General features: G+C 35.7%; 4 protein-coding genes across 7 annotated transcripts; 3 read left to right on the forward strand and 1 right to left on the reverse strand.

The window, feature by feature from the left end:
- Positions 1-3,241: 3,241 nt before the first annotated feature.
- Positions 3,242-10,842, forward strand: LOC109154310. Its single transcript, XM_019302131.1, has 5 exons — positions 3,242-3,462; positions 3,626-6,382; positions 6,578-8,203; positions 9,187-9,430; positions 9,577-10,842. The coding sequence occupies exons 2-5, from the start codon at positions 3,707-3,709 to the stop codon at positions 10,149-10,151; spliced, it is 5,121 nt and encodes a 1,706-aa protein (XP_019157676.1). The 5' UTR covers positions 3,242-3,462; positions 3,626-3,706; the 3' UTR covers positions 10,152-10,842.
- Positions 10,843-12,168: 1,326 nt separating this feature from the next.
- Positions 12,169-17,643, forward strand: LOC109154274 (probable ADP-ribosylation factor GTPase-activating protein AGD14). Of its 4 annotated transcripts, XM_019302103.1 has the most exons (15): positions 12,169-12,315; positions 12,753-12,881; positions 13,667-13,728; positions 13,817-13,904; positions 14,044-14,105; positions 14,202-14,301; positions 14,396-14,869; positions 14,906-14,938; positions 15,166-15,633; positions 15,714-15,848; positions 15,940-16,047; positions 16,150-16,282; positions 16,366-16,417; positions 16,498-16,766; positions 17,342-17,643. In XM_019302103.1, the coding sequence occupies exons 2-14, from the start codon at positions 12,795-12,797 to the stop codon at positions 16,637-16,639; spliced, it is 1,944 nt and encodes a 647-aa protein (XP_019157648.1). In that variant the 5' UTR covers positions 12,169-12,315; positions 12,753-12,794; the 3' UTR covers positions 16,640-16,766; positions 17,342-17,643. The 4 variants fall into 4 exon arrangements, with proteins under 4 accessions (XP_019157648.1, XP_019157647.1, XP_019157645.1 ...); XM_019302102.1 differs by having other exon boundaries at positions 14,396-14,938; positions 16,150-16,288; positions 16,372-16,417; XM_019302100.1 differs by having other exon boundaries at positions 12,170-12,315; positions 14,396-14,938.
- Positions 17,644-17,816: 173 nt separating this feature from the next.
- Positions 17,817-18,957, reverse strand: LOC109154297. Its single transcript, XM_019302121.1, has 2 exons — positions 18,638-18,957; positions 17,817-18,023 (listed from the first exon to the last, which is right to left on the reverse strand). The coding sequence occupies exons 1-2, from the start codon at positions 18,924-18,926 to the stop codon at positions 17,935-17,937; spliced, it is 378 nt and encodes a 125-aa protein (XP_019157666.1). The 5' UTR covers positions 18,927-18,957; the 3' UTR covers positions 17,817-17,934.
- Positions 18,958-24,409: 5,452 nt separating this feature from the next.
- On the forward strand, positions 24,410-25,877 carry LOC109154273. Its single transcript, XM_019302099.1, has 2 exons — positions 24,410-24,752; positions 25,703-25,877. Exons 1-2 carry the CDS (start codon positions 24,485-24,487, stop codon positions 25,759-25,761), a joined length of 327 nt encoding a protein of 108 aa, XP_019157644.1. The 5' UTR covers positions 24,410-24,484; the 3' UTR covers positions 25,762-25,877.
- The last annotated feature ends 337 nt before the right edge of the window (positions 25,878-26,214 follow it).

Genomic DNA, 26,214 nt, shown 5'->3' on the forward strand with positions numbered 1-26,214 from the left:
AAGAGCTCTAGCCAGACGAGGGTCCTCTAAATAACGGATAGAACCATTTCTTGCCGCCACAAAAGAGCCATTGTCGTCCATGATAACAACTCCAAAGAAAGCATGTCGCGTCTTAGAGAAAACAGCTGCATCCACGAAAACCCTCATTACTCCCTCATTAACAGGTATCATATTTACATGCGCAATACTGTCATTTGAATTATTACTAACAACCTGACAATATTTAGTATACGATAAATATGATACGTGATTATACTGTGTATGAAAAACACTGGTACTCTCTCTATCTCATTTTATATGTTTAGTAAAATAATTAATGAGATTTGAGTGGAGTTATTTTTACTTCAGTTGTTCATAATATTAGATTTAATATTAGTATAAAAATATATATTTAAAAACAACATAAAATTATTATTAAACATGAAAAATCAAATAAAAAAGTAATAAATATTTAAAATAAGTAAAGAAGAAACGACAAAACCTTGCGTGAGACTGTCTCACCGTTAGACGGGTCGGGTCGGGTCAATATGACAATGTAATACTTATATGCACAAATGTAATATTTCATCCGTTCCATTTTATGTATGTCTGGTTCGATTAATGATGATTGACTGAAGTTATTTTTAATTCAGTTTTTCATAATATTAAGTTAAGTATTAGTATACAAACTATATATATTTAGAAACCACTAAAAGTACTATTAAACATAACAAATCAAATTTTAAATTAAGTAAAAAAAAAAAGAAGAGTTGGTTTAATCAATAAATAGTAAGTATGACAGATAAAATGAGACAGAGAGAGTACTAATTATAAATAAAGTATTTATTATTTATATGAGAAAATGCAATAATTTTAGGGGGCGTTTGGTTCAGGTTATATAACATAATCAAGGGGATGTGACATTTCAAAGCTCACATTCCGGTGTTTGGTTCATATTATCTTAGGGAATCTAACATTCCCAAGGAATGTCACATTCCCTCCACATAGGATTTTGAAGGGAATGTGATTCCCTTCAAAATCTTAGGTAATGTAAGATAACCTTGGTTATGTTAGTTTATATATATATATATATATATATATATATATATATATATATATATATATATATATATATATATATATATATATAATTATTTTTGTAATTATATATTTTTTTATTTTTATTATGTTATGTTAGCATATAAAATAATTTTGTTTCTCAAGTTCAAGATTTTAGTTAATTAATAATATTTTAAAATCATGTAATTATATATGATACCGTTATCTTATTTATTTATTTTAATTTTTAAATTTATTAAAATATATGAAATATGTTAAGGATATTATAGTGTGTATAAAAGATAACCCTAAACCAAACATGATTATATTATATACCCCAATTTTAACCAAACACGGGAATCTAACATTCCCAGCAATCTAACATTCCCTAAGGTAATATGATATTCCGTGAACCAAACGACCCCTTAGGGTGTGTTTGAAAAGCATGAAAATGACTTCTGGAAAATGATGTTTTATGGAAAATAAGTTACTTTCCAAAAAACATTTTCCAGAAAACTGTTTTGGTTGCATTCCAGAAAACTATTTTGGTGTGTTTGGTTCATTTTCTGGAAAATGAGCATAATTATTTTTAATTTTAAATATTTAAAATATACAATGATGATGGGTGGTGGTGGTGGTGGCGGCGGCAGTGGGTGATTGGCTGCTCCACTGCTGCAAACGGAAAATGACTTCCCAAAAAAAAAAAAAAGAGAAGTCATTTTATGAAAAATCTCCTCTATTTTTCGTTGACTAGACTCCTATTTTTCATTGACTTCCATTTCCCCCCTCCAGCCAAACACTGGAAACCCGGAAAATGATTCCGTGTTTCCAAACGCACCCATAAGGGAAAGTATAATACTTTTACATTTTGATTTAAAAGTATTATAACATACATCTCATTTTATGTGTCTGGTTTAGTTAACGAGCCTTGACTGAAGTCATTTTTTATCCAAATTTTCATAACATTAAGTTTAATATTAATATAGAATTTATATATTTAGAAATTACACTAAAAGTACTATTAAACAAAAAAAAATCAAATTTAAAAATATGTAAAAAATACTAATGAAAAATAAACAAAGAAGAAATAGTTGATTTGACCAATAAATAGTAAGTAGAAAATATAAATTGCGACAAAAGAGTGAAAGAATTGATTTGACCAATAAATAGTAAGTATAACATATAAATTGGGACAAAAGAGTATCCGGATCAATCTCATAACCTCCCACATGTGTGAGGTCACTACATGTCATCTGAGCACAAGGTGCTTGGCTGTGACAAAATAGTATATTTTTCCTTAACAGTATTATATTTTTTCTTTATAAGTGACAAACACTTGCCAACATTACTTATTAAGGAAAAAATAATATTTTTTATGAAAAATATAGTACTTTTATATCAAATATTCAAATGTAAAAGTACTACATTTTTCTTTAAAATCAAGAAACATTTTATTTATGAATAGTATTACATTTGAGCATATAAATATGACATTTGTATATTGACCTAATCCGACTCATTTTATATAAAAATTCGTGAGACGGTCTCATACAAATGTAACAAAAAAAAAATTATTTACCAAAACTAACCTTTAAAATGAGACCAAAAAATATTAATTAGCTCCGTATACTACATTTCCTCACGGATTGAGTGACGTGGTCAGTGAGTCATTTAACTTCCGTTACGAGCTTCAGGTGAAGTCTAACACGCCTCCGCTCGCGTCAAGGGTACGCGTTCCGACTCATCTGCCAGACTGTCAGCGGTAAGCCGCCGGCAAACCAGGTGGGTACGCGTGGAAGATGCGCAGCGCGAGTTGGCTGAGCTTTCTGTACTCGAGAGAGTATGCCCACAGTGCCCCATTGTGCGCGTCAGCACACTGCTTTCCTTTCCCACTCTTCCCAAAACTCACCAGTGGTTTCCCCCGTAAATCTTAGCAACTTTGTGACCATTTTCGGAACCAAAAATGGTAAAGTTCAATTATGCTTTTTCCCCAAATAAAGACTTGCTAATTATCTCAGCCGTCGGAATCAGCCAGTCATCCAATCTCAGCCGTCCATGCTCGGCCGCTTCCCATTTTGGACCAATCTATGACGTACAATGTTGATCCAACGGATGATATCGCCCCACGTGGCACTCAAATTTTCAGGAATTTTCACTCTAAATTTCACAACTTTGGACTGGGTGAACCGAAACAAACCCTAACTAGGCTCGGCTTCACTTTTTCTTTGTAGAGAAAAGGAGGTTTAAATACCCAAAAAGCCAAAAAAGAATCAAAAAAAGAAAAATTATTCAAAAAATATAATTTTTTCTGATGAATCAAAATTAGGGTTCCAAATCAAACCTACTCTCTCTCTCATTCCATCTCAATTTCCCCGATCCGACCACCGAAATTGATCTCCTTCACTTCGATTTTTTCGAGGCAAGGTGCGTGAATTTTCGAATTCTGTTTGTAATTTGGTTGAATTGGTTGTGGTTGATTGGTTTTGGAGAAAATGATCATTTTCTGTATTTGTGTTTGTGTATTTGTGTAAATTACTGTTTAGTTCTGTGGAATATTCAATTTAAAACTGTGGTTTTGCGGTTACAGATCTGGAATTTTGGGTGTTGAATGTGCATGATGGTTTGAGAGAGTTTTTGTATGTGAATTGAGTGATATCTGTTGGTGGCAATGAGTGCGGAGAAGTTGGGAGGTTTGGTGAATTTGAAGAAAAAGAGGTCTTTGGATCTTCAGACCTTGTATCAATCTGATGGTGATAACAAGGGGAGGAGTGATAGTAAGGGGAAGCGTGAGGAAGAGAAGGAGGGCAATGAGACTCGAAAAAAGAAGAAGAGGAAAGGTGTAAAGGAGGTGGCTTTGACTAGGTTGGAGCTGGTTGAAAAGAATAGTAGTAGAGCAGATGAAGAAGGTGTCAATGGGGTGAATGCTGGGTCGGTTGAGTTGCAGCAATTATTTTCAGGTTTTGTTAACAGGTGGAATAAGATTTCTTATGGATTTTTGAGTGACAATGGTGATCCTATTCCGATCCCCAAGCGCCCACGCAAAGTTTTGGGCTGCAAGAATTCTAAAAGCCAGTCAGTTTCTCAGTCATCGAGGATGCAGAGTTCTGCAGAGAAGTTGGAGGATGCTCATCTTCCTAAGAAACCAGGGTTGTCAGGTAATGAAGCCAGTGCTGGTGACCGGATGGTTAAGAAAGGTAAAGCTTCTGCAGGGAATGTTGTTGACAAGTTAAAGAAGAAGGTGGGTGTTGATGAGTCTAAGGGACGTAGGGCTGCTCATCTGCCAAAGAAGCCAGGCTTATCAGTAAATGAACCCAGTGCTGATGATGGTATGGCTAAGTTGGGTAAACATTTTGTGGGAAATGCTGCTAGTGAGAAGCTAAAGCAGAAGGTGGGTGTTGATGAGTCTAAGGGAAGTAAGAATAAGAATAATCATCTGCCTAAGAAACCAGGCTTATCGGGCAGTGAAACCAGTGCTGGTGACAAGATCACTAAGTTGGGTAAAGCTTCTTCCGGCAATGCCATGAATGGCAAGATTAAGTCGAAGGTGGGTGTAGAGGAGTCTAAGGGAAGTAAGAATGGGAGGGATACTTCAGCTCAGCACACTATGATGGAGGATGCTCACATTACTGTAAAAAATGATGATGCATCTTCAAAAAAGAGCCGCAGCACTCATAGGAAGAGGAAGGATCTACGATCTAGTATTGGGGATTCTGTGAAGAATGCTGAGCCTCCAGGAGATAATGCAAGTCGTTATTGTGATGATTTTCAAGATGATGATGATGAGGAAAACCTTGAGCAAAATGCGGCCAGGATGCTATCTTCTAGATTTGATCCACGCTGCACAGGTTTTGCTTCAAAAAGTAAAGCTTCTGTATCATCATCTGCCAACCAGGTGTCTTCTTATATCTCTTCTCCTAAGGATCTGACTAGTCGGGATGCAAACTCCTTAGCCAGCCCAATGAGAAAAGATAATAAAGAGAAGGGTGTTCCAAGGAAACGCCGTCATTTCTACGAAGTTCTTTTGAAGGACCTGGATGCATATTGGGTTTTGAATAAAAGGATCCAAGTATTTTGTCCATCAGATGAGACTTGGTGTTGTGGCCTTCTAAAGGACTATGACCCTGAAAAGAGGCTCCATCAAGTTAAGTATGATGGTCGAGATGAAGTATGGATCAATCTTGAAAATGAAAGATTTAAGCTCTTGCTTTTCCCAAGTGAAGTTCCTGGAAAGGACAAGCCCAGAAGATCTGCTAAAGGCAGTAGAAGTGTTCAAGAAGATAAAATAGATTTGGATATTGATGAGGACAGCCATTCAGGGAGTTATTTGGAGTCTGAACCCATTATCTCATGGTTGGCTCATCGAGTTAAATCTTCCTCTAGGCCTTTGAAGAAACAGAAAACATCAGAACTGTCTTCATCTATATTGTCATCACCATCTCATGACCAAAGTGAGGACACAAAAGACAGTATAGGCTCCTTGGATAGATATGGCAAGAAACCAGAGTGTGGTCCTCCATTGCTGAACACGGTAACTGATGAGGAAAAGGCTGGGAAGTCTTTCATTGTAAGTCATTGGGATTCAGATAATAAAAAACCAGTTGTTTATGTGAGAAGGCGTTTTCGGAAGAAAGATAAAGGACATTCACTCTCTGAAAATGACACAGAATATGGAAGGATGGTACTAGCTGCTTCCACAGTGGATGAGTTGACTCCGCAATCTGAAGTGGCTTCCCTTCAGGGCTCAGATAATGAGATTTTGTTGTGGTCTCTTGATGATGAAGGCCTGCTAAGCTTAAGTTTGCCATTTGTAGAATCCAAACAGTTCACCTTTGATATACACTTGCCTACTCTATCTTTTCTTCAGCATGATGCAGAGTACATCTGGCTGTCTCATACACTGTTGTTGCTGCAATATGGTGCAATTGTGAAAAAATGGCCAGAAGTTATTCTAGAGATGCTTTTTGTTGACAATACTGTTGGACTGAGGTTTCTTTTGTTTGAATGTTGCTTAAAGGAGGCTATGGTTCTTGCTTTCATTGTTATGGCATTATTTAGTCCACCTGGTGAACACTGGGAGTTAGAAGATAATCAGTTGCCTGTTACTTCTGTACGGTTTAAATTTTCAAGAGTACAAGATCTTAAGAAGCAGAAGGTATTTGTATTCTACAGCTTTTCAAAACTAGAAAGCTCAAAGTGGTTGTATCTGGACTCTAAGCTCCGGTACCATAGTTTACTTGCTAAACGGCTATCTCTTTCTGAATGCACATATGAAAACATCAAATCCCTTGAATGTCCAAGTCATCAGTTTTCAGCCCACAATCATCAACAATCTCCCTCATCAGAGGTATTCTCTTCCTTCTCTGTCCATTTTTTCTCTTTTTCATTATGAATAAGGTCTTTTCTTTTCCCAAAATATTATGGTTGTAATCGCTTATTGCTCAAGTTATGGTACTTTCTGCACATAATATGTAATATGATAAATCTATTACTCAGTTTAAAATTCAGTATATCAATGAGGTTTGTTTTGGCTATGTATTAGAATTTGCAAAGGAAGTCTGTGCTGTGTAGTTTGGCGTCAGGCATCTCCAAAGATTCCCGCCATGTGAGGATGAGCCTTCCTGCTTCTAGCTCTGATTCAAAACTTGGACAAGTTCTTCCATTTGCTCTTTCATTTGCTGTTGCACCTGCTCTATTCGTGAGTCTGCATTTACACCTGTTGATGGAACGTAACTTTGCATGTCTTAGCCTTCAAAATCATGATCCACCATGTTCAGTTGTCAGCTCTGATATAACTGGCCAGCATGCTACACATGATGCCAGCGAAGGGAAGACATGCTATGAGAATGTTCTAGAAACAACCTATGAAGATAATGTGGAATCCTTGCTCCCTGTAGCTACTTCCACTGGCATTGAAGGTTTGGAGAAGAATGCTTCTGAATTGGTTGTGTCTCAAATCAAAAGTGGTGCCAGTGATCAACAGTCATACCCAGTTGTTGTATCTCCACAATCTGGTCTAGACCACATCAGTATTGAAATTCCTTCATCAGATCAAATTGACCGGCCTTCTAATGGAAAAGAACCTTTTTCTAGATGTGCTTCTGACTTGGCTTCAAATGTGAGTGATGGCATTCCCCAAAGCCCCAATCATATTGGTCCCAGGAGTTCAGTGCATCGCAACAGAAACAATTCACTTTCTTCACCAGTTGGAGAACTTTCACTTGTGTGGTCAGATGGGAAGACAGGCTTCATACGCAGTGGCTTTGTTAGTGGCCCTAAGAAACCAAGAACTCAGGTCCATTACACATTGCCATCTGGAGGTTATGATTCTGGATCAAGACACAAAATCCAAGGGCAAAAGACTCTTCCTTGTAAACGAATCAGGAGAGCTAGCGAGAAGAAGATTTCAGATAGTGGTAGGAGTTCTCGAAGAAATATTGAGTTGTTGGCATGTGATGCAAACGTATTAGTTACTATTGGAGACAAAGGATGGAGAGAAAATGGTGCACGGGTAGTCTTAGAAGTTGCAGATCACAATGAATGGCGACTTGCTATTAAACTTTCTGGATCTACAAAGTACTCATATAAGGTTCATAATATTTTGCAACCTGGGTCCACTAACCGCTTCACTCATGCCATGATGTGGAAGGGCGGAAAGGATTGGGTTTTGGAGTTTCCTGACAGAAGTCAGTGGACACTGTTCAAGGAGATGTATGAAGAATGCCACAATCGAAATATCCGTGCTGCTTTGATTAAGAATATACCTATTCCTGGTGTTCGCTTGATTGAAGAAATGGAAGATAATGCAACTTATGTCCCATTTGCTCGCAATTTTCCTAATTACTTTCATCAGATTGAAAGTGATATTGACATGGCGATGAATACTTCACGAATCTTGTATGACATGGATAGTGATGATGAGTGCTGGCTTTCAACCAACGAAACTTCTTCAGACTCCTGTGGAAATGAGATATCAGATGAATTGTTTGAAAAGACAATGGACATGCTTGAAAAAGTTGCTTATGCAGAACAACGTGAGCACTTCACATCTGAGGAGCTAGAAGAGTTTATGGCAGGAGTAGCTGTTATGGAAGTAGTAAAATCTATTTATGAACATTGGAAGCTGAAAAGGCAGAAAAAGGGCATGCCATTAGTACGCCATCTCCAGGTATGATGAGATTAATGAGCTGTTGTTACATTCTCTTTTATACATGATTGATGATGCATTGTTATCTGCAACTACATCTGTTGATTGTTGTTACATTCTCTATTGTGCTTTTGACGTGCATCTAGCTTTGTTGACCTCCACATTTACTCTGTTCTGGATGTCCATCTAAATGTGGTTGTAGTCCATAAAATATTTGAATATGGCTCTTTTAACTTCTTTGACTAGTATGCCACTAGAATATGCCTAAGCCTCAGGATTTGTGAACTACTTACATTCAGTTCTCTGTCGATATCTGCTTGCCAATTACTACTGTTTGGTTTTATTTTTTTGTTCCTTCTGTTCACTTTGGTGCATCAGCTTAGCAGGGTTTCCTTTTAAAGGCTGTATATTATCACTGTCATCAGGTAAACTCTTGCCCAAGTAGTAAAGAAAAATATACCAATGGAATAGTTCTTTAGTAGAGTTGAGTAAGGCGTTTAGAGTTGCTTGGTTATTACTATCATACTCCCTCTTTCTTGTGGTGTACAGCCAGGATTAGAGTTGATATTGTCCATCTTTTGGTTGACATTTCATTTTTAGTTGAATTATCCCAGTGTGAGAGGTATCTCCAGCCCATTAAGGGTCATCATTTGTTTTGATGCACATAGGTGCTTGTATAAAATATGACCAGATTCCATATAGTTTATGTGACATTCTAAATATGTTTTGATATACTAATTATCTTTTGGATGAAAAGCAACTTTTAGAGGCTTAGGATGATAAATTGGGTTGTTCTAGTCTTCTTGTTTTGTTAGTATGTATTCCTAGGCACTCAACAATTGTCTTGTCCTCTGCAATAGTTCTGCCTCTTTTGCGTTAGATATCTGTCTTGACTTCATTTGTGATACTAGTATCTGTTGTTGAACATTTGAGATGACCTATTGTTTCCTAATGAGGTTAACACTTCTGAACAAGATTTCTTGACATACTGTGTGTTTCATCAGCGTCCTTTGTGGGAAATGTATCAGCAGCAAGTGAAAGAGTGGGAGCAAGCTGTTTCCAGGACTGCTGCTGTCAATCATGGAAAAGCACCTCCAATTGAGAAACCACCTATGTTTGCTTTTTGTTTGAGGCCACGAGGTTTGGATATCCCTAGCAGGGGTTCAAAACAACGTTCGCAGAAGAAAATTTCGGTTTCTGGCAACAGCCATACTGTCATAAGGGATCAAGATGGTTTCCATGCTTATGGTATATTTCCATGCCTATTTCTTTCTGTAATCCTGTCTCCCAACACATACATGTGCATCCATCTCCCTCTGCCCCCTTTGTTTTCTTCCCCTTATCTACTTTTTGCCACCATAATAATACCTTAAATCTTCAACTCTTTCTGTCAGGGAGGAGAATAAATGGATATGCTCTTGGAGATGAGATGGTCGTGTATGCTGGCAACAACCATGAATCTTTGGATGCTTCTCCACCCTTTTATGCTTCAAGAAGGGTCTTTTCTCCGCGTGAGGCTGGTGTTGGATATTTCTCTTTGAACAATGATGGCTTTGAGTGGAACCATCACCCAAAGTTTCAGAGGAACAAATCAAAGAGGATTGGGACATTTATGCCTTCTAGTAATGGGCATCTGGTGGGTTCTTATGACCGGAGAACCATAAAGAGAAATGGTGTTCATCAGTGGAATATGGGATTGTCTGACTGGTCAAGTTCGAAACTTGACCATCTTGAAGGTACTTATAGTAGGCATGGCATGGGGCAGTTTGATATTCCAAATGTTCAGGAGTACAGGCTGCGTGATGCATCAAGTGCAGCTAAGCATGCTTTTAGTGTAGCAAAACAAAAGAGGGAAAAGGCACAGAGATTACTATACATGGCAGATGTGGCTATCCACAAAGCTGTAGTAGCTCTCATGAATGTGGATGCAATGAAAGCTTCTGCTGAGAATGCAAATGGCAATGGCTAGTATTATCACCACGTTAATATGTGATTGTTGGGGATTTAGTTCCTGTGCAGCCAAGACCTTATGCTTCTTTCGACAATACAGGTTTTTCACAGAATGGATTTTGATCCTACTTTTTCAATGATGTGTAGCCTTCCATCATTGTCCATAAAAGTATAGAGTGTAGATTCCTGACATGATGGCTGGAGCAGTCATTGGAGCAGTAACTTCTCGCTTCTGCCCAGTCATGATGCTACAGTCCTCATAATATGACATTATCATCGTTATCAAGAAAGTTTTGATACATAAAATCTATATCCCTTTTGCGCAATAGTTTTCCCTGGGGAGCAGGTTTGTTTTCAGTTCCTTGCACAACTGATTTGACGCTTGTGGCGCTGACAGGGTGCAACCCTTCGGATTTTGCTTCTGTCCCCTGTTGTACAGAATGATGTTGCTCTCACTCTCTTTTTTTCTTCTTTTTTTTTTTCTGGTCTCTTTAGCTCCTGTTAACCCGCCCTGAATAATATAAAACCATTTCTAGAAACTATACATGGTGGAATTTCATTTTAGAATAGGGCATTGGAGTAGCTGTTTTTTTGTTTTAGTATTGTGGAGAGCACCTTTGTGTAGGGAAACAAAAGATTTGCTGTAAGTAAACAAAATTTCTGGTTCACCATGACTGGTATATATCTACTAGTTTATTATAGCTGCTTCATTTTCTTGTGCATTATGGTCATGTTTTGATTTGTGAAACCCAGCCTGTGTTGCTGTTCTTGCTAGAAATATTGGCTTTCTTCTTGACCTTCAAGTGCTTGAAATTGTCTTCACTTGTTGAAACATCAAATGATGAAAAATATCATTTTTTTGGCCCTCAAAAATTGTAGTCCTAACTTTGATAGTTTTGTACCCATTCTTGATTCCTTGACAGATTAATACTACACTATTATTCTTTATTCTTTACATCGTGTGTTTTGATTGATTCAGCAAAAAAGTAGATCACGGTTTGTATTCTCTTTCACCAATAAAATTAGGGTATGTTGCGGGATTTGTACTCTTTGAGAATATACTTATTATTTCCGATCTTGATGCAACACGAGCAAAATATGAATTTGGTTAAAATTAAAGGGATGTTTAGTACATGAGTTTAGAGGCAAGCAGTTAATATGAAAGATATATCTTGTTGTTCCTTAAAAGTTAAATCTAACCGGCAAGCAGTTAATATGAAAGATATATTAAATCTAACTCATTGTTTAGGACATGCTATAGGGTCTTTTATAGTCTTTAACATAGTCTTAATGTCTAAATTTCACTATCTTTTACAAAAAAATTGGAGCATAATTAATTTTAAAAGTTTTTGGCTATGACAATTTCACAATTATCATGTTAGCTTCACAATAATTTAGAATATTGCAATTAGGTATGTTGACGTATTGAGATTAATAAACTCTTTGTAATTGAATCGGTGCAAATGTGTTGTTTTAAAATTGAATAGGTGTTCATGAAGCCCTCAAATGGTTGAAAGTCCTTAATTACAACAATGTCCATGTTGAAACCGACTGCCTTCAAGTAGTCAAAGGCATCCGGAACCATAAGCTTCAAATCCTTCAATCTTCTTTTAATCTTATCCTTAATGATGTTAGAGAACTAGCAAATATTTTTACTAACGTATGCTTTTTGTTTGTCAAACGGTCCGCGAACAGGATTGTTCACTTGTTAGCTTGGGACGCCCTGTCCAAGTCTGACTGTGTAGACTGCGTTTCTGTCCATTTTCCTTTCATTGTTCATGTTATGAACTCGGATTTAAATTAATATAGCTTATGTCCTTCTTTCAAAAAAAAAATGTCTAAATTATTTATAAATTAAGTTGAAAAAGTGAATAGTTAAAAATATCTTTAAGAGGGTAAATATGTCTTTATACAAAAATTTATCCTTTTGTCCCAGTATAACCATGAAGACTTATAGGTCAATTGTCTTCCAATGAAAGTTTGTCATCACCCTACCTAACTGTCACCCAACCGTTAAAACTGCCAAATTTTCCTCCTGGCCCTCTATGCTTAGCAAACCCCCACCTCCATTTCACACAATTATTTTTCCCCATACAATTTCTAAAACAAAACCTTTGTAAATCCCACAAAAAATTTGTTTTTGGCTCAATTATTTCACTCACCAAAATTGCCCCCTTCCTCAGGTAAGCTTTCTTCCACTTCCCATGAAAATTTCTTAGAAATCCCATCATTTTCCCTCTGGTTAGTACCCAAAAATATAAACTTTTTCTCTTAACATCTTTTGCTTTTGTGGGTTGTTTTCTTTCTTGAAGTATAATGAGAAGAATGGTAGATGTATGAAGCTTATCAATATATAATAGAACCTTGAAATTTAGTATCTGCAGAAGTTTCATATTCATTTCTTGTTTTGGTGTTCATAGAATCATATAGATAATGCAGGCACAAGTTTAATAGGTTTGGTTTCAGATTTTTTTTTGTCTCCTATGTTCTATTAGGTTTAATGAAGCTTGATATCTGTTTCCTTAACAAATGCTTAATGCCCTAAAAATTCAGTATACATTCACCAATAGATATTTTTGAGGTCTTGATTTTTATTTTTATTTTTTAAATAAATTTTAAGGTGAGACAAGCACAAGTTTAATTGTGGGAATTGTCGAGCCAGATGAAGGAAGAAGAGAGAATTGAAAGGATCATTCGCGGGCTTTTGAAGCAACCGGAAAACAGGAGATGCATCAATTGCAACAGTTTGGTATGAGTTTTACAGATATTTTTCATTGCAATTACCACTTAATTATTCCCAGAAAGTGATGTATGAAGAATCTTGAAATAGTATTCATTTACCTAAACAAATTAGCTGAAGGGGTTTTGTTCTTGTTTTCGGGTGGTTTGCTTATAGGTTTCATAAGCACTTAAACAATGTCAGAATGCAAGACATCATTAGTAGCAGTTTTGTTGGGCGGAGGCCGGTGAAGGGCCAAGTCCAGCACTAGGTGGCTAGGGCCGGGATTGTTGGGCGGAGGCCTTAAGGGCGGCCAAGTCTAGCACCCTGCCTCTGGAAAATGTGGCGGTATAAGGAAATAAAGTTGGACCTCCGCTATTATCTATAGCTTTCGGCGTAGGGTTAGCGCTACCTGGCTTGAGTCCCAACAAGAGTAGATGGGGGAATTGTTGGGCAGAGGCCAGTGAAGGGCCAAGTCCAGCACTGGGTGGATAGGGGATTGTCGGGCGGAGGCCTTAAGGCCGGGCCAAGTCCAGCACCCTGCCTCTAGAAAATGTGGTGGTATAAGGAAATAAAGTTGGACCTCCGCTACTAGCTATAGCTTTTGGCGTAGTGGTAAGCGCTACCTGGCTCGAGTCCCAACAAGAGTAGTGGGGGAATTGTTGGGCAGAGGCTTGAAGGACCAAGTCAATAATGATAAACTTATTGGTTCAAAAGATTACATGTAAAAAATGAGTCTATCTTTGTTCAAAATAGCCATCTGCAGAGCTCAAGAAACTCAAGTAATGTTATTGACTGATGATTCTCTCGAGCAGGGGCCGCAGTATGCCTGCACAACTTTCTGGACATTCATATGCACAAATTGCAGTGGAATACAGTAAGTTTGGTTTAATTTATTATATTAGTCTGGAAAAATGGACATGTAATGCCATAGCCAAACTTTTTTGTTGTTAAATAAATTTCAGCCGGGAGTTCACACATCGAGTAAAATCAGTGTCAATGGCTATGTTCACTGCAGATGAAGCTAGTTCTCTTCAAACTGGAGGGAACGAGGTGAGGCGTCTTGGCATATTAGAACTATCATTTTCTTCTTCTTCTTCTTCTTCTTCTTCTTCTTCTTCTCGATGTGCTTAATGAGTTATTTTGTCTTTATTTCCTTCCATATTGACCATCCGGTTTATATCTGATATAGCGAGCGAGGCAAACTTTCTTCAAGACGTGGGATCCCAGTAAGAATGTGTGTCCAGATGGCAGGTATTGCATTGTTTTTTTAAGTAATCTGATGTTTCAAAGCTTCTTGGTTTGATTCCATCTAATCACGATTCACGACTCACCCTTTTCGTGTTCCAGCAACCTTAACAAACTTAGGGAGTTCATCAGAACTGTTTACGTGGACCGGAGATTTTCAGGTGACAGGATCCAAGACAATAGGCCTTCAAGTGTTAAATTGGCAAGTATCTCATCCAAACATATAACATAAATCCCAGAAAATCAAATTCTCTGCTAGTGTAAAGTACATTGGTTTTGTGTTGTTTGTCCTATAGGGTTCGAAAGATGTATATGACGACCGACTTTCCTCTGAAAGATCCACTCCTACTGCAAGGGAGGCGTTCGTCGAGCGCCATTCCTTTGAGAGTTCGAGTCTTGGTGACAGGCTTTCATACGAGAAGTTCAGTCGAGGTGGTCGAGAGGACTTGCGTGGTAGGTTGTCTGTGGAGAAATATGCTACACCTAGAAAGAACAACGAGAGGAGCTTGAGATATTGCGTTGATCAAATCAGAAGTCCCGTGCCTCCCGTGAGACAGAAGAGCTGTTCTGCGAGGTTTGAGATAGTCGATGACAGGTTTCGAGAGGATCGAGCTGGTAATGTGAAGAAGTATGAGCATTATAAGTTTTCGAGAACAGAATCGAAGCAGGGGAGCAGATCACCAGATGGTCGACGAGTGAGGAGCGAACAAAGTCCTGTTGCGAGCCCGGTTAGAGCTATCTCGGGTGATAAAGCTCCCGAGCTGAAGGTTGGTGAGTATCCAACAACTCCAAAACCAATGGCTCAAAATGAGACTACTGATGGTTCTGCTAAGGCTGAGGTTTGTGTTTTTTTTTTTTTTTTTGTGTGTGTTTTTTAAGGTTCGAGCCTCAGTGGGGCGATATTGACTCTTTGTGCTTCAGTAGGTTGAGAAAGTAGTTATGAGCAGATACTACATTGTAACAGAGTCAGTAGTCTGTTTGTGCCTCAGTGGGGGCAGTATTGACTCTTTGTGCTTTAGTATTCTGTTTCTTGAAATGGATCAAATCCTTAGCTTTCTTATTGCAGAAGACTGGTGTTTCTAAAGATTCATCGGGATCTTCTCCTAATGCCAAACCGAGCCAAAATGAAGTTGTTCAGCAGCTGCCCGTAAGCTTGATTGATTTCGACACAGAGCCTCAATCTCTTTCTGTCACTTCAACAACGCAACCCGAGACTAGTGGCACAACTTCCTCGAACGACAAGGTTTCACCTGTTGATACTCTGGAAGCTTTACTATTCGGGTTGTCTCCATCTGTTTCAGCGACAGAGAATAAAGCACTAGTGCCTTTTGTCAACGATGCTAATCCCGGGACTACTCCTCCTCCTGCTCGGGATGCAGGACAGACAGAAATCCTGGCACTGCCCGGTCCAGAAGATTTCGAGGCTCACGTTCAGAATGTACAGCACTCGATGCAGAACCCGCCTTCTGCATACCCTTCCGGGATCAATACTTTTACTCCCCAACAAAGTACAGAGCTAACGCTTTATAACCCGGTGCGTAAAAAGACTCGATTTTTACAAAAAAAATCTTGATTTCTTGGCTTTCAATAACTCTGTTCCTTCGTGTTCTGCAGCATAGTACTTCAGAGCCTTCTCCTAACTTTGGAGAGGCCGCCTTTAGTAATATGCCACAGCAATCATCTCAACCAGCTTGGGATGCTAGCTCGGGAAATGATTTAAGATCTAGTGGAAGAAGAGAGCTTCCAGCGGTAAATGCCATATCGATCCACTCAAAATGCTTCTATGTTATTGTAAATCTCTCATATGGCATTCGGTTAAAAACTGCATTTTCTTTTGCAGGAACTTTTCACATCGAGCTATGCACCGTTTTCTGCAGCCCCATCTCCCTGGCAATTCCATCCTCCTCACGGGATGGGATACGGAATGCAATATAATCCACATCCAACGGTGAAACAAACAAACAAACAAACAAACAAACAGTGAAAATTTTTCTAGTCAGATAACAAAAGTTTTTAAAATTTTTCTCATCTTTGGAAACTCGTGTCACAGATGATGGTCTCAACGAAGTCGAGAAATCCTTTTGACGACGAAAGCCCTCAATTTCCTTCCATGTCTCCTTCACCGCCATTCCCGTATTCATTGCCCTCACCTCAGCTCGCATCTTCTTATGGAATGGCCATGCCTTTGGGTATATATATACACACACAATCTGTCATTATTAACATTCTGTTCTTTCTCGGTTTCTTATTCTGCCTCGTTTATCAACTGCAGGAGCATACGTTGGACAACAATTAAACGACAACATGTTAATTCACAGGTAAGATGATTTTGCCCAAATGAAACATTAAATCCCCGCGGTTTCCCTTAGTGGTTTACGAGTTTAATGTGCCATTGCAGGCATCAACGAAGCCATAGCGATGAAACCGGAGAATCAGCCTTTGTTTCGCTGAATCCTCTCCAGCAATCTAGCAGTGGGAGTACATATCAGATGCCAAGTGCTTCAAATCCTCATTTATCCAGAGGAAATCCTTTCACTTAGAGGAAAATGATGAACATACAAGTAATATAATCCCAGAGAAAAGGAAGTAGGCCTGTTTAGTCCTCTGAAGAACATCATTTGACTGCTGTCTGATCTTTCCTGAGATGGAGTGGCTGCAAAATCTAAGGTAACTAACATAGTACACTCAATTGTTTTTTCATGGAGAAACAAAAATACTAATTCATGAGATTACAGATGTGAAAGCAGTGTTGCAAAAATCCCACCTAAGCGCCAATTAATCGGCGCCTAAGGGCTAGCGCCAGCAGGCCGCCTAGCGTATCATCATAATCAGTGGTCTAGGCGGCTGACTAGGTCGCCCAAGCGCCGACTAGGCCTCTTAGGCACCGACTAGGCTGCCTAGTCGGTGGATTACCTATTATTCTTTTTTTTTTTTTAATGGGTTATTTCACTCAAAACACATCGTTTTGAGCGAAATAACCCTAAATTTTTCAAACTCTAATGTTTTTTAAGTTAATATTTAATATTTTAGTATTAACTATTAAAGTATTAAATAGTTTATAATTATTAGTCTTAAAAAATTTTAAAATTTTAAACAAATTTTTAAAAAATAAAAATTACACAGCACCTAAGCGTCGATTAATCCATATCGGGCGCCTAGCGATTTTTTCAACCATGTGTGAAAGTGATGGTGTTTATTGTTTTCATGGTCAAATCTTGGATGTTTTCTTTGTTGGATATTAGCTGATGAAGTTGGAAGATGGTAGAAGACTAGAAGGCTATATATGTTGAGCAACAATGGAGGAAAGAATTGAAAACCAGTTTTCATCATCAAGGTGTCTTAGAGGCCATCCAAATTCCTTTGCATCAGATTTCATTTATGAATATTTATATACCACACACAAGCCCTCAAAACCATTGTAAACATTCAACAATACATACAATCTTATTATCATCTGTCAACATTCATGTGATTGAGTTGACATTCAGAATCTCCTGTTTAAATCCAAATTTCACATTTAAATAAAATTACTGATAATAGTCTATTTTTAAATTAAGCACATTACATATCCCGATTCCCAAATATACTTTGCAAGAGCATAACTTTTTTTTTTTTTTTTTTTTTTTTTTTTTTTTAATTAGAGTAAAAATGAACTTCAAACACAAATAACAAAACACTGGGCAAGGGCTTATAGTTAAAAATAAAAACAAAAATCTATAAAATTAAAGACAAAAGATTTATTTCCAAAACCAAGATTTTGAGCACATACATCTTTGCAATTTGCAAAACCTTAACACATATTTGTGTATTAATTTGTATTACATAAACCACAATACTAAGTTTGTTGTTGTGTCGTCCCAAGTGATTTCAAGAGCTCGCACATGTCCCCACAACTTCCAATGCATTGTCCCAATGTTGCTTCATCTGCCAAAAAAAATGTAAATAATTTGTACTAATAATATAGAACTGAAAAAGAAATTAAAGTTCTAATAAAAAACATTTAAAAATATAAATATTCAACATCATTGAACAATCATGTATTCCCAACTACTTAAAAAGTGAACAAAAGTTTACAAATTCTTTGACTAAATATTTTTCTTTTTAAAAAAAGTTCTCCATGACCCATCTTTACGTACGATTTAGCAACCTAATGATCCAAAATTTTTGACGATTTTTGTCTGGAGTCAACCATATTGTAAAAATCCGGCCTAGGCATCGATTAATCGCCGCCTAGGCATCCCCCGAGCGCCCGAGGAACGCCTAGGGATTCTTTCAACCGGAGTCAATAATAGCAATGAATATTTTTCTAAATCCCTAAGTGGTCAAAAAGTTGGTACAGAAACCTAATTTTTTTTTCTGCAATCTTATGTTTACAACCGCTTTTCTCAGTGATCGAAAATTTAAGATTTTTTTAATGTGATTTAATGCCATAAGTAAGACAAGCTTGTTCATGCATGAATAAGCTTGATCTTTATTTAATATTTAATTAATCAAGAACTTTTTTAATATAAAAAAAATTAAAAATTGATTTAATTTACCTAGACTTTGAAGGGGGCAAAATTCCATGGAACACCCAACCCCACAAGAATCCACAAAGTTTGCAGGAGGAGGACCACTTGAGACACAATCTGTCAAAAAACACTTAAAAAAGCACACAAGTGTCTCAAATGGAGGTTGTTTGGAGAGGATAAAACACTTGTTGTAGCACCCTCCCAAGCAGGCATAAACGGCGTCGTCTCCCACGACATCCTGCGATAACATCACCATTCCTAGAGATACAGTCATCAAAACAACCAAGAACCTAGCATCACTCATCTTCATGCCCATTTTTTGTTTAATTTCTGGGAGGGATTAATTATATTTCATGGATATATGGATGAATTGAACTAAATCATATGTCCAACGTTTTAATAGGTAAAAAATATTTGTTTCAACTTTGGCTGCAAGCTACTACTTAATTGTGGATTCTATAAATCATTTAATTTTAGACGGTTTGTGTTCAGACTTAGGAACTCGTAAAATTTATAATGTTTGACTTATGGGTCTAGTTGTATAAAGTAGGTGGGCAGATGCATAATTAAGGCATAACATGATTCGCTTAGTCGTCCTAATCATGGTTCAGTTCAGATTCGGTTACGGTTCAAAATTGCCCATTCAGGTTCAAAGTTTAGATCTAGTTTAGAACCAGCGATTCAAATTGTTAGTTTGACCTTCATTTTAAAAATATTCTTTATGATTTAAAAACGGAATCAGTTCTTATTTTTTATTTTAAGAATCTTAACTGGAATCTTATGAATTCCAGTTCTAAACCTAAATTGCTAATACAGTTCAAGTTCATGTTCATTACAACCGCAAGTGGTTCAGTTTGAACCGAACCTTGGGTCATGCCTAGGTTAGTTAGCTTATTTTTAAAATTCTATATTGTAATTTAGCTAGAGAGAATTAAATACAATTTAAGTAATCTTGAGATTAAATCTCCTCGATCCTCAATTAATATATAATTTGTTTTAGGCAATTTAGTGCTCTTTAAAGTAAGGTTTTACATTTGACCATGAAAGATGGTTGGTAGTGAAGTTGTTACACATCTTTCTCCACTATCATGTATCTTTTTTTACTAGTAAAAAGTTAAAAACTATAAAGATGCCAACAATGACTATTGACTATTGAGATGGTCAATTTGAAACCTCTTAAATATTTGGATACAGGTTAGACCCTAATGAATAGTTGGCTCGATCGTTTGTCACCGATAATGGTGTGTTTAGTTCGCATATGAAAATCTGAATCAGAATTATATACTTGGTAATGATATATGTTTTTGTGTAAGTATATATTTTGCATGTTTGGTAGTAGGATGGATTTGGAATGACGTACTACCAATATTGATGTTTGGTTATGTATATAATGGGAATAAATGTTTTAAAAAATAAAAACAAAAAATAAAAACAATTGATCCTAATATAATGACATCCAAAAAAAAAAAAAAAAAATCAAACAAAAATCTAAAAGCACTAACCCAAACTTAAAAATCATATTACCAATAGAGTTAATACCCAATTTGGTCCCTCAACTATTAAGATTTTACCATTTTGATTCTCGACTACTAAAGTTGTTCAATTTAGTCCCTAAATATGCAATTTTTACCTAAAATGAACTCTCGGCTATTATGATTTCACCATTTTGGTCCTTGATTACCAAAGTTGCTCAATTTAGTCCCTAAATATGCAGTTTTTACCTAAAATAGACTCTCGACTATTATGATTTCACCACTTTGATCCTCAACTACCAAAATTACTCAATTTAGTCCATAATTATGCAATTTTTACCTAAAATAGTCCCTCGACTATTAGGATTTCACCACTTTGATCCTCGACTACCAAAGTTGTTCAATTTAGTCCTCAACTATACAAATGTTAACCTAAAATGTAAGTTTATTAGTATGGATTTGGGGACTTTTTGGCTATGTTAATGAGTGGAGTGATAAACATGTCAACTCCATATGCACTTAATCGTTACTCATTAGAGGTAATGTTTTAAGTTTATGATTTATGAACTACTCATAGAATGTAGTTAGTTTTGCATTGACGGATATTTAGAGATCCCTACTTTTTAAGGTATGTTTTTAATAAAGATTTTAGAGATCAGACATTGTACTTTTTTTTTGTAGAATTTGAATTATTTCTCCAACCTTTAGTTTTGCACATATTTATTTGAGAAATATCCATTTAATTAAGTACCAAGAATAAAGATAAGGCTTGTACTTAAAGGACCTAAGTTATGGAATCAAAATGAATGTGATGCCTTGAAGATATTCTCGCCCAAGTAAAGGATATATTTTTATAATTCATGTGTTTTGTTCTTTGATGAGGGTAACGGTAGTACTTGAATCAACTTGGAGAATATAAGATTTTCTTGTATAATATATATTTTATAATTAACACCTTAATTATGTGCGGCAAGTTGGCAAATTATACCATGGACTAGGGTCCACTTTGCATTGTGGACCTTGGTCTAAAAATAACCTTCAAATTTTGTACCTGCAGTTGACACATTCTGTACATGTAATTAACCGTTTATGTACCTGTAAACAAATGACTAGGCTTATTAAGTGGTTTAGTTAAATAAATGACTAGTAGTTGTTGATTTACCAAATACTATGCCTATATTGATGGAAAATAACATATACAATTACGTACGATAGTCAAGTACGTCTAATTCTTCCGAATGAGCAACATAAACAAGAATATATCAACTATATGACAAGGTATTTTGATCCTTATATAGTTTCTACTGCTACGAGATTAGAATTCTCGCAATTTAATTTTTTATTCAATTTATGTTATAACACCAAAACTTTTATATATATATATATATATATATATATATATATATATATATATATATATATATATATATATATGCAAGGGATCAGATGCATTTGTTGCTTCCCGTGTGGATGTGCGGTGGATTAATGTGCGTGAGGTTTATACTTAATGTGTGTGAGATTTGTGCTCAATGTGCCTGAGATTTGTACTTAATGTGCGTCATGTTAATATGCATGAGTTTTGTACTTAATGTGCCTGAGTATTGTGTTTAATGTGTGTGAGATTTGTGCTTAATGTGCGTGCGTATTTTAGAATTACGAGCTCAGAAGGAAGCAGAACATAAACTCACGCACAATAACGCCCAATCTTCTTCCTTCAATTTGACCATGGATTCTGGATTATCAGCTACCTTCAGTGCAGTTGAATGTTTATATAAATGACGCACGCACAGTAAAATTTGCACAGCAGCTAAGTGTGGATTTCTGTTGTATTATTCCCATAATTTTTAACCACCATAGCTCGCTTCCGCATAATCATCATCAGGGAGGGGACAAATGGCTACTGGGGATGGGGAAGAAGCTGACATCAATATTTTCTGCTGCATTTTACACATTTACGCACATTAAGTACAAATCCCAGGCACATTAAGCACAACACACGCACATTGAGTACAAATCTCACGCACATTAATTCAATTCACCGCACGGGAACCTTTCACTATATATATATATATATATATATATATATATATATATATATATATATATATATATATATATATATAAAAGGTAGAGAGTAATCAATCATAAATCTATTTGTACATCGCCCTCATAGATGATCTTGGTACATGTACAAAGATGGGACTAAAAGTATGCTTAAAAGAGTAACATTTTAATCACTTTCTAAAACGTCATTTAGATATTGAAGCGAATATTCGATATCGCCTTTCTTAGACGGCAAATTATTGTGTGAACTATTGTGTGGATTATAATAAAAAGTACATTTTTAATATATTAAAAATATATTATTTTGAATGGCATTATACAATATAATATACTTTCAGTACCTAAATAATACGTAGTATATTTTTTTCTGAATATAATGTACATTTTTAATATATTAAAAATACATTATTTGTATACTGAATGTACATTATTTAATAGTATGGTCCACACAACTGGGCAAATTATGTTGTGCATCCGTATGCACCATGCATGGTGCATACGGATGCAAAAACGACGTCGTTATGTAATTCTGGATGTATAGTTATGAAATTATAGATGTGTAGTTATGCAATTCTGATTTTTTTTTTTTTTTTTTTTTAAATTAGACGTCAAAACGACGTCGTTTTTGCATTCGGATGCACTATGCATGGTGCATAACGCTCCACACAACTGTAATGATTGTTCTTAGACATCATGGGGCTTCCTATTCATGAGCCTCTCTTAGATATAAAATCAAAAAGAGAGTACATTGGGCCTTGCCGGTTGAAAGAGACAATGGGAAATATCAACAATTATTGTTAACTAGAATTGCAAGCAATAATTATATTATATTTATTATGGATGGTTTCTTTCCTTTTCTGCACCATCTTTTTCCTCTTCAAATACTACAATGCAACTACTTACTATCCTATCCGTTTCTTTCATGTGTTCATAACACAACACTTTGCTTTCACAGATCCGGAGTGATGTAGAAACTTACACTTTTTTTTTTTTTTTGGTGCAATAGAAAGGTCAAAAGAGAAAAGATTACTACGTTTTAACTCTTTGTGTTAAAACTTCTAGACATCTAACTAAAAGAGTGTCATATACTTCTTTTTCCATTTCCTTCCAAATCAATCAGTTTATATACTATGTTAGACAACTTATTATAATTTTAATAAACATTTATTGAACATATAACAAATATTTGATCTAAAGCGCACTCAATATATTTGGTCAATCGAGGTTCGTTTTATAATTCGTCATTGAATCTAAATCACAATCTAATTTTCTCGTCGAATTGAGTAACGTCTGCAACCAATTATGTGAAAGCCAAACTAATATCAAATTATAGGGATGATATATTAATCAAACCATATGGATCACCGAGTGGTTGAAGCATGATTTTCGTATCATAAAGTTAGAAGTTCAATTTTTTCTAATACTGGAATTTTAACTGTTGGTTTTCGATCTCGTTACTATAATAACAATAACAATAACAATAACAATAACAATTCAATAACAATAACAATAACAATAACAATAACAATAACAATAACAATAACAATAACAATAATAATAATAATAATAATAATAATAATAATAATAATAATAATAATAATAATAATAATAATAATAATAATAATTCCGATCCCAATATTTAGTGGCTTATGAATGTATGATTGATTGTTAACGGCTACCAGATTGCATTGAATGACTGTCTCAACTCTGATCTCAACATTTAGACGTGTTACACTCTCACATGTTCAAGAATGAATTTTTAAAATAGGAAAAAGAGTTATTTTGAACCTTCAATTATAAGTGTTTAGAGGTACATTATTGTTATTGGTTATTGTAACTATAATTGAAACTCTATGTTGTTAGGCAATCATCAATTATACACCAATTATAATTGAATTATATTCCATCCTCATCATTTCAACCATCCAAGCTAGTTCAAAATACATTTTTTTGGTGATAGAGAAAAACTCACAATCATTATTTGGAGCTGTACACGGGATAAATTCCGTTTTGTGACCTAATCTGTAAAGATAACCGTTGTCTATCGCTGACTGCTCAAACAAGAAGGTCAATAGAACGTTTCATGAAGAGTCGAACTTAGAACCTTGTGATTAACAAACTAACACTCCGATCCGACCAATTTGGGGCACAATATTTTCACCTTTTATGAACCTGGACAAGGCACAATAAATACCTACCATAAATTACATACAAAGTTAGTTGGTTTCTGGGCATATACATACCCACCCTATCAATGCAATCCCTTCATCTATCATGCAAACCCAAAACTAACAAAGAAGCTAAGGGAAAACACAAAAAGAAAAGGTGGTGGGAAATAATGGAGAAAAAGAGTGTGAAAATTTGGGTTGTGTTGGGTGTGTTGGTAGCCATGAGTGGAGCTCAATGTGGGAAAGCAGACAGTGTTTATGGGTGCCTAGGAGGATGTTACAACAAGTGTGTTGTGTTGGCTAGGAATTCTGGAGCTTCCAGGTATCCTTGTTACATAGGATGCATCAATGGCTGTGTTCCTACGACTGCTGCTGATGATTACCAGAACTATTGCCAGATTGGGTGCAATTTGCAGCTTTGCTCCCCAACCCGCTATGGTATATTATCATTTAATTTCCTCACCATCATCATATCATCATTTTCTTTTCGGGTAACACTTGTGTGAGATCGTCCCACGGATCTCAATCCATGAGACGGGTCTAATCCTTGACTTAATTAATCAAGGACCCGACCCGTCTCACGGATTGAGACCCGTGAGACGATCTCACACAAGTTTTTGTCTTTCTTTTCTCACTTTAGAGTCAAAACCATTCATATATATAGATATAATCTCGAAAAAAGTCTATAATGCTGATCAGTAACCGTGTTTTTTGTGCTCATGTCAATAGTCTTATAGTTTATACCAAATCACATTTAGTATACATATACAATGGTGCATACCGAATATGATAAGTTAGCGTTAGCTCGCAGACTATAATTAACTCACTTTGACACCTTATCGAAATTGAGATATTTGTTCGTATGGTTAATTATTATGAGTTCTTTTCATCGTGCAGTGTCAAACAAAAATATCAAATTTTTTTGTCTTTTTTTAATCATGATAGTAACATCTATCTATGTTACAAACTATATGCACAATAGTTGCACACTATAAGTGATGGACAAAATGCGACTTCAAACCTCAGTCAATTGTCAAAGCTGCAGTCTGCTTCATAATTTAATTGCAGTATTTCCTCATAAAGGTGCAATCTTTAGCATTTGAAGATGAAAGCTAGGAAGAATATTAATTAAACCATTAATCCTAAATTAAAACATTTCGTAAAAAAAAAAAACATATTTGACTTAATTTATGACTTTTAATAATATTAGAATAAATAAACAAGGGAGAATATAAAGAAACTCGATCTTATTAGTCATCAAACAAACAAACACCGCACGTCTTAACAAGACATTTTATGTAATTTTTCCGTTTTATATATAAAATTAAAGCTATAAATTAGGTTATAATAATGGAATTAATGGCACTTAATTGTGATTTGTTTGGCAGATGGTGCACAGTTGGAGAAGTGTGTTGGCAGATGTGGAAACATATGTAATAGGGGTTAGAGAAATTATTAATGTTACGTTATTGGAAGTGATATGATGTATCATGTATGTGTGGCTGTTGGAAAAACATTATTAGTATTTCAAATGAAATAATTCCTATGTTTACTTCTTTTTTTGTTTTTTTAATATATATTTTGCGTTTCTTGTACGAGAGAATTAATCGAATAATTAATTTTACCATAATGTAAAATTGGTTCAAATTGAATTTGTAATTTCAATTCTAGAAAGACAGTTGATCGATGTCGAACAGTTAATATAGATAGCATCATTATTACTATTCTAAATTAAAGGTCATAAGTTCGATTCTCATTTTAAGTCAAATTGACATATTATGTGGAAAAATGACTATAGGAAAGAAAAAAAAAAAAGATAATTGATTTGTTGATTAAGCTAGTTATACATTTTGGCCTTAATAGTAAGTCCATGACAATGATATGGATATTAGAGCAGGTC

Source organism: Ipomoea nil, unplaced genomic scaffold (assembly GCF_001879475.1).
Source record: "Ipomoea nil cultivar Tokyo-kokei standard unplaced genomic scaffold, Asagao_1.1 scaffold2616, whole genome shotgun sequence".
Lineage (NCBI taxonomy): Eukaryota > Viridiplantae > Streptophyta > Magnoliopsida > Solanales > Convolvulaceae > Ipomoea > Ipomoea nil.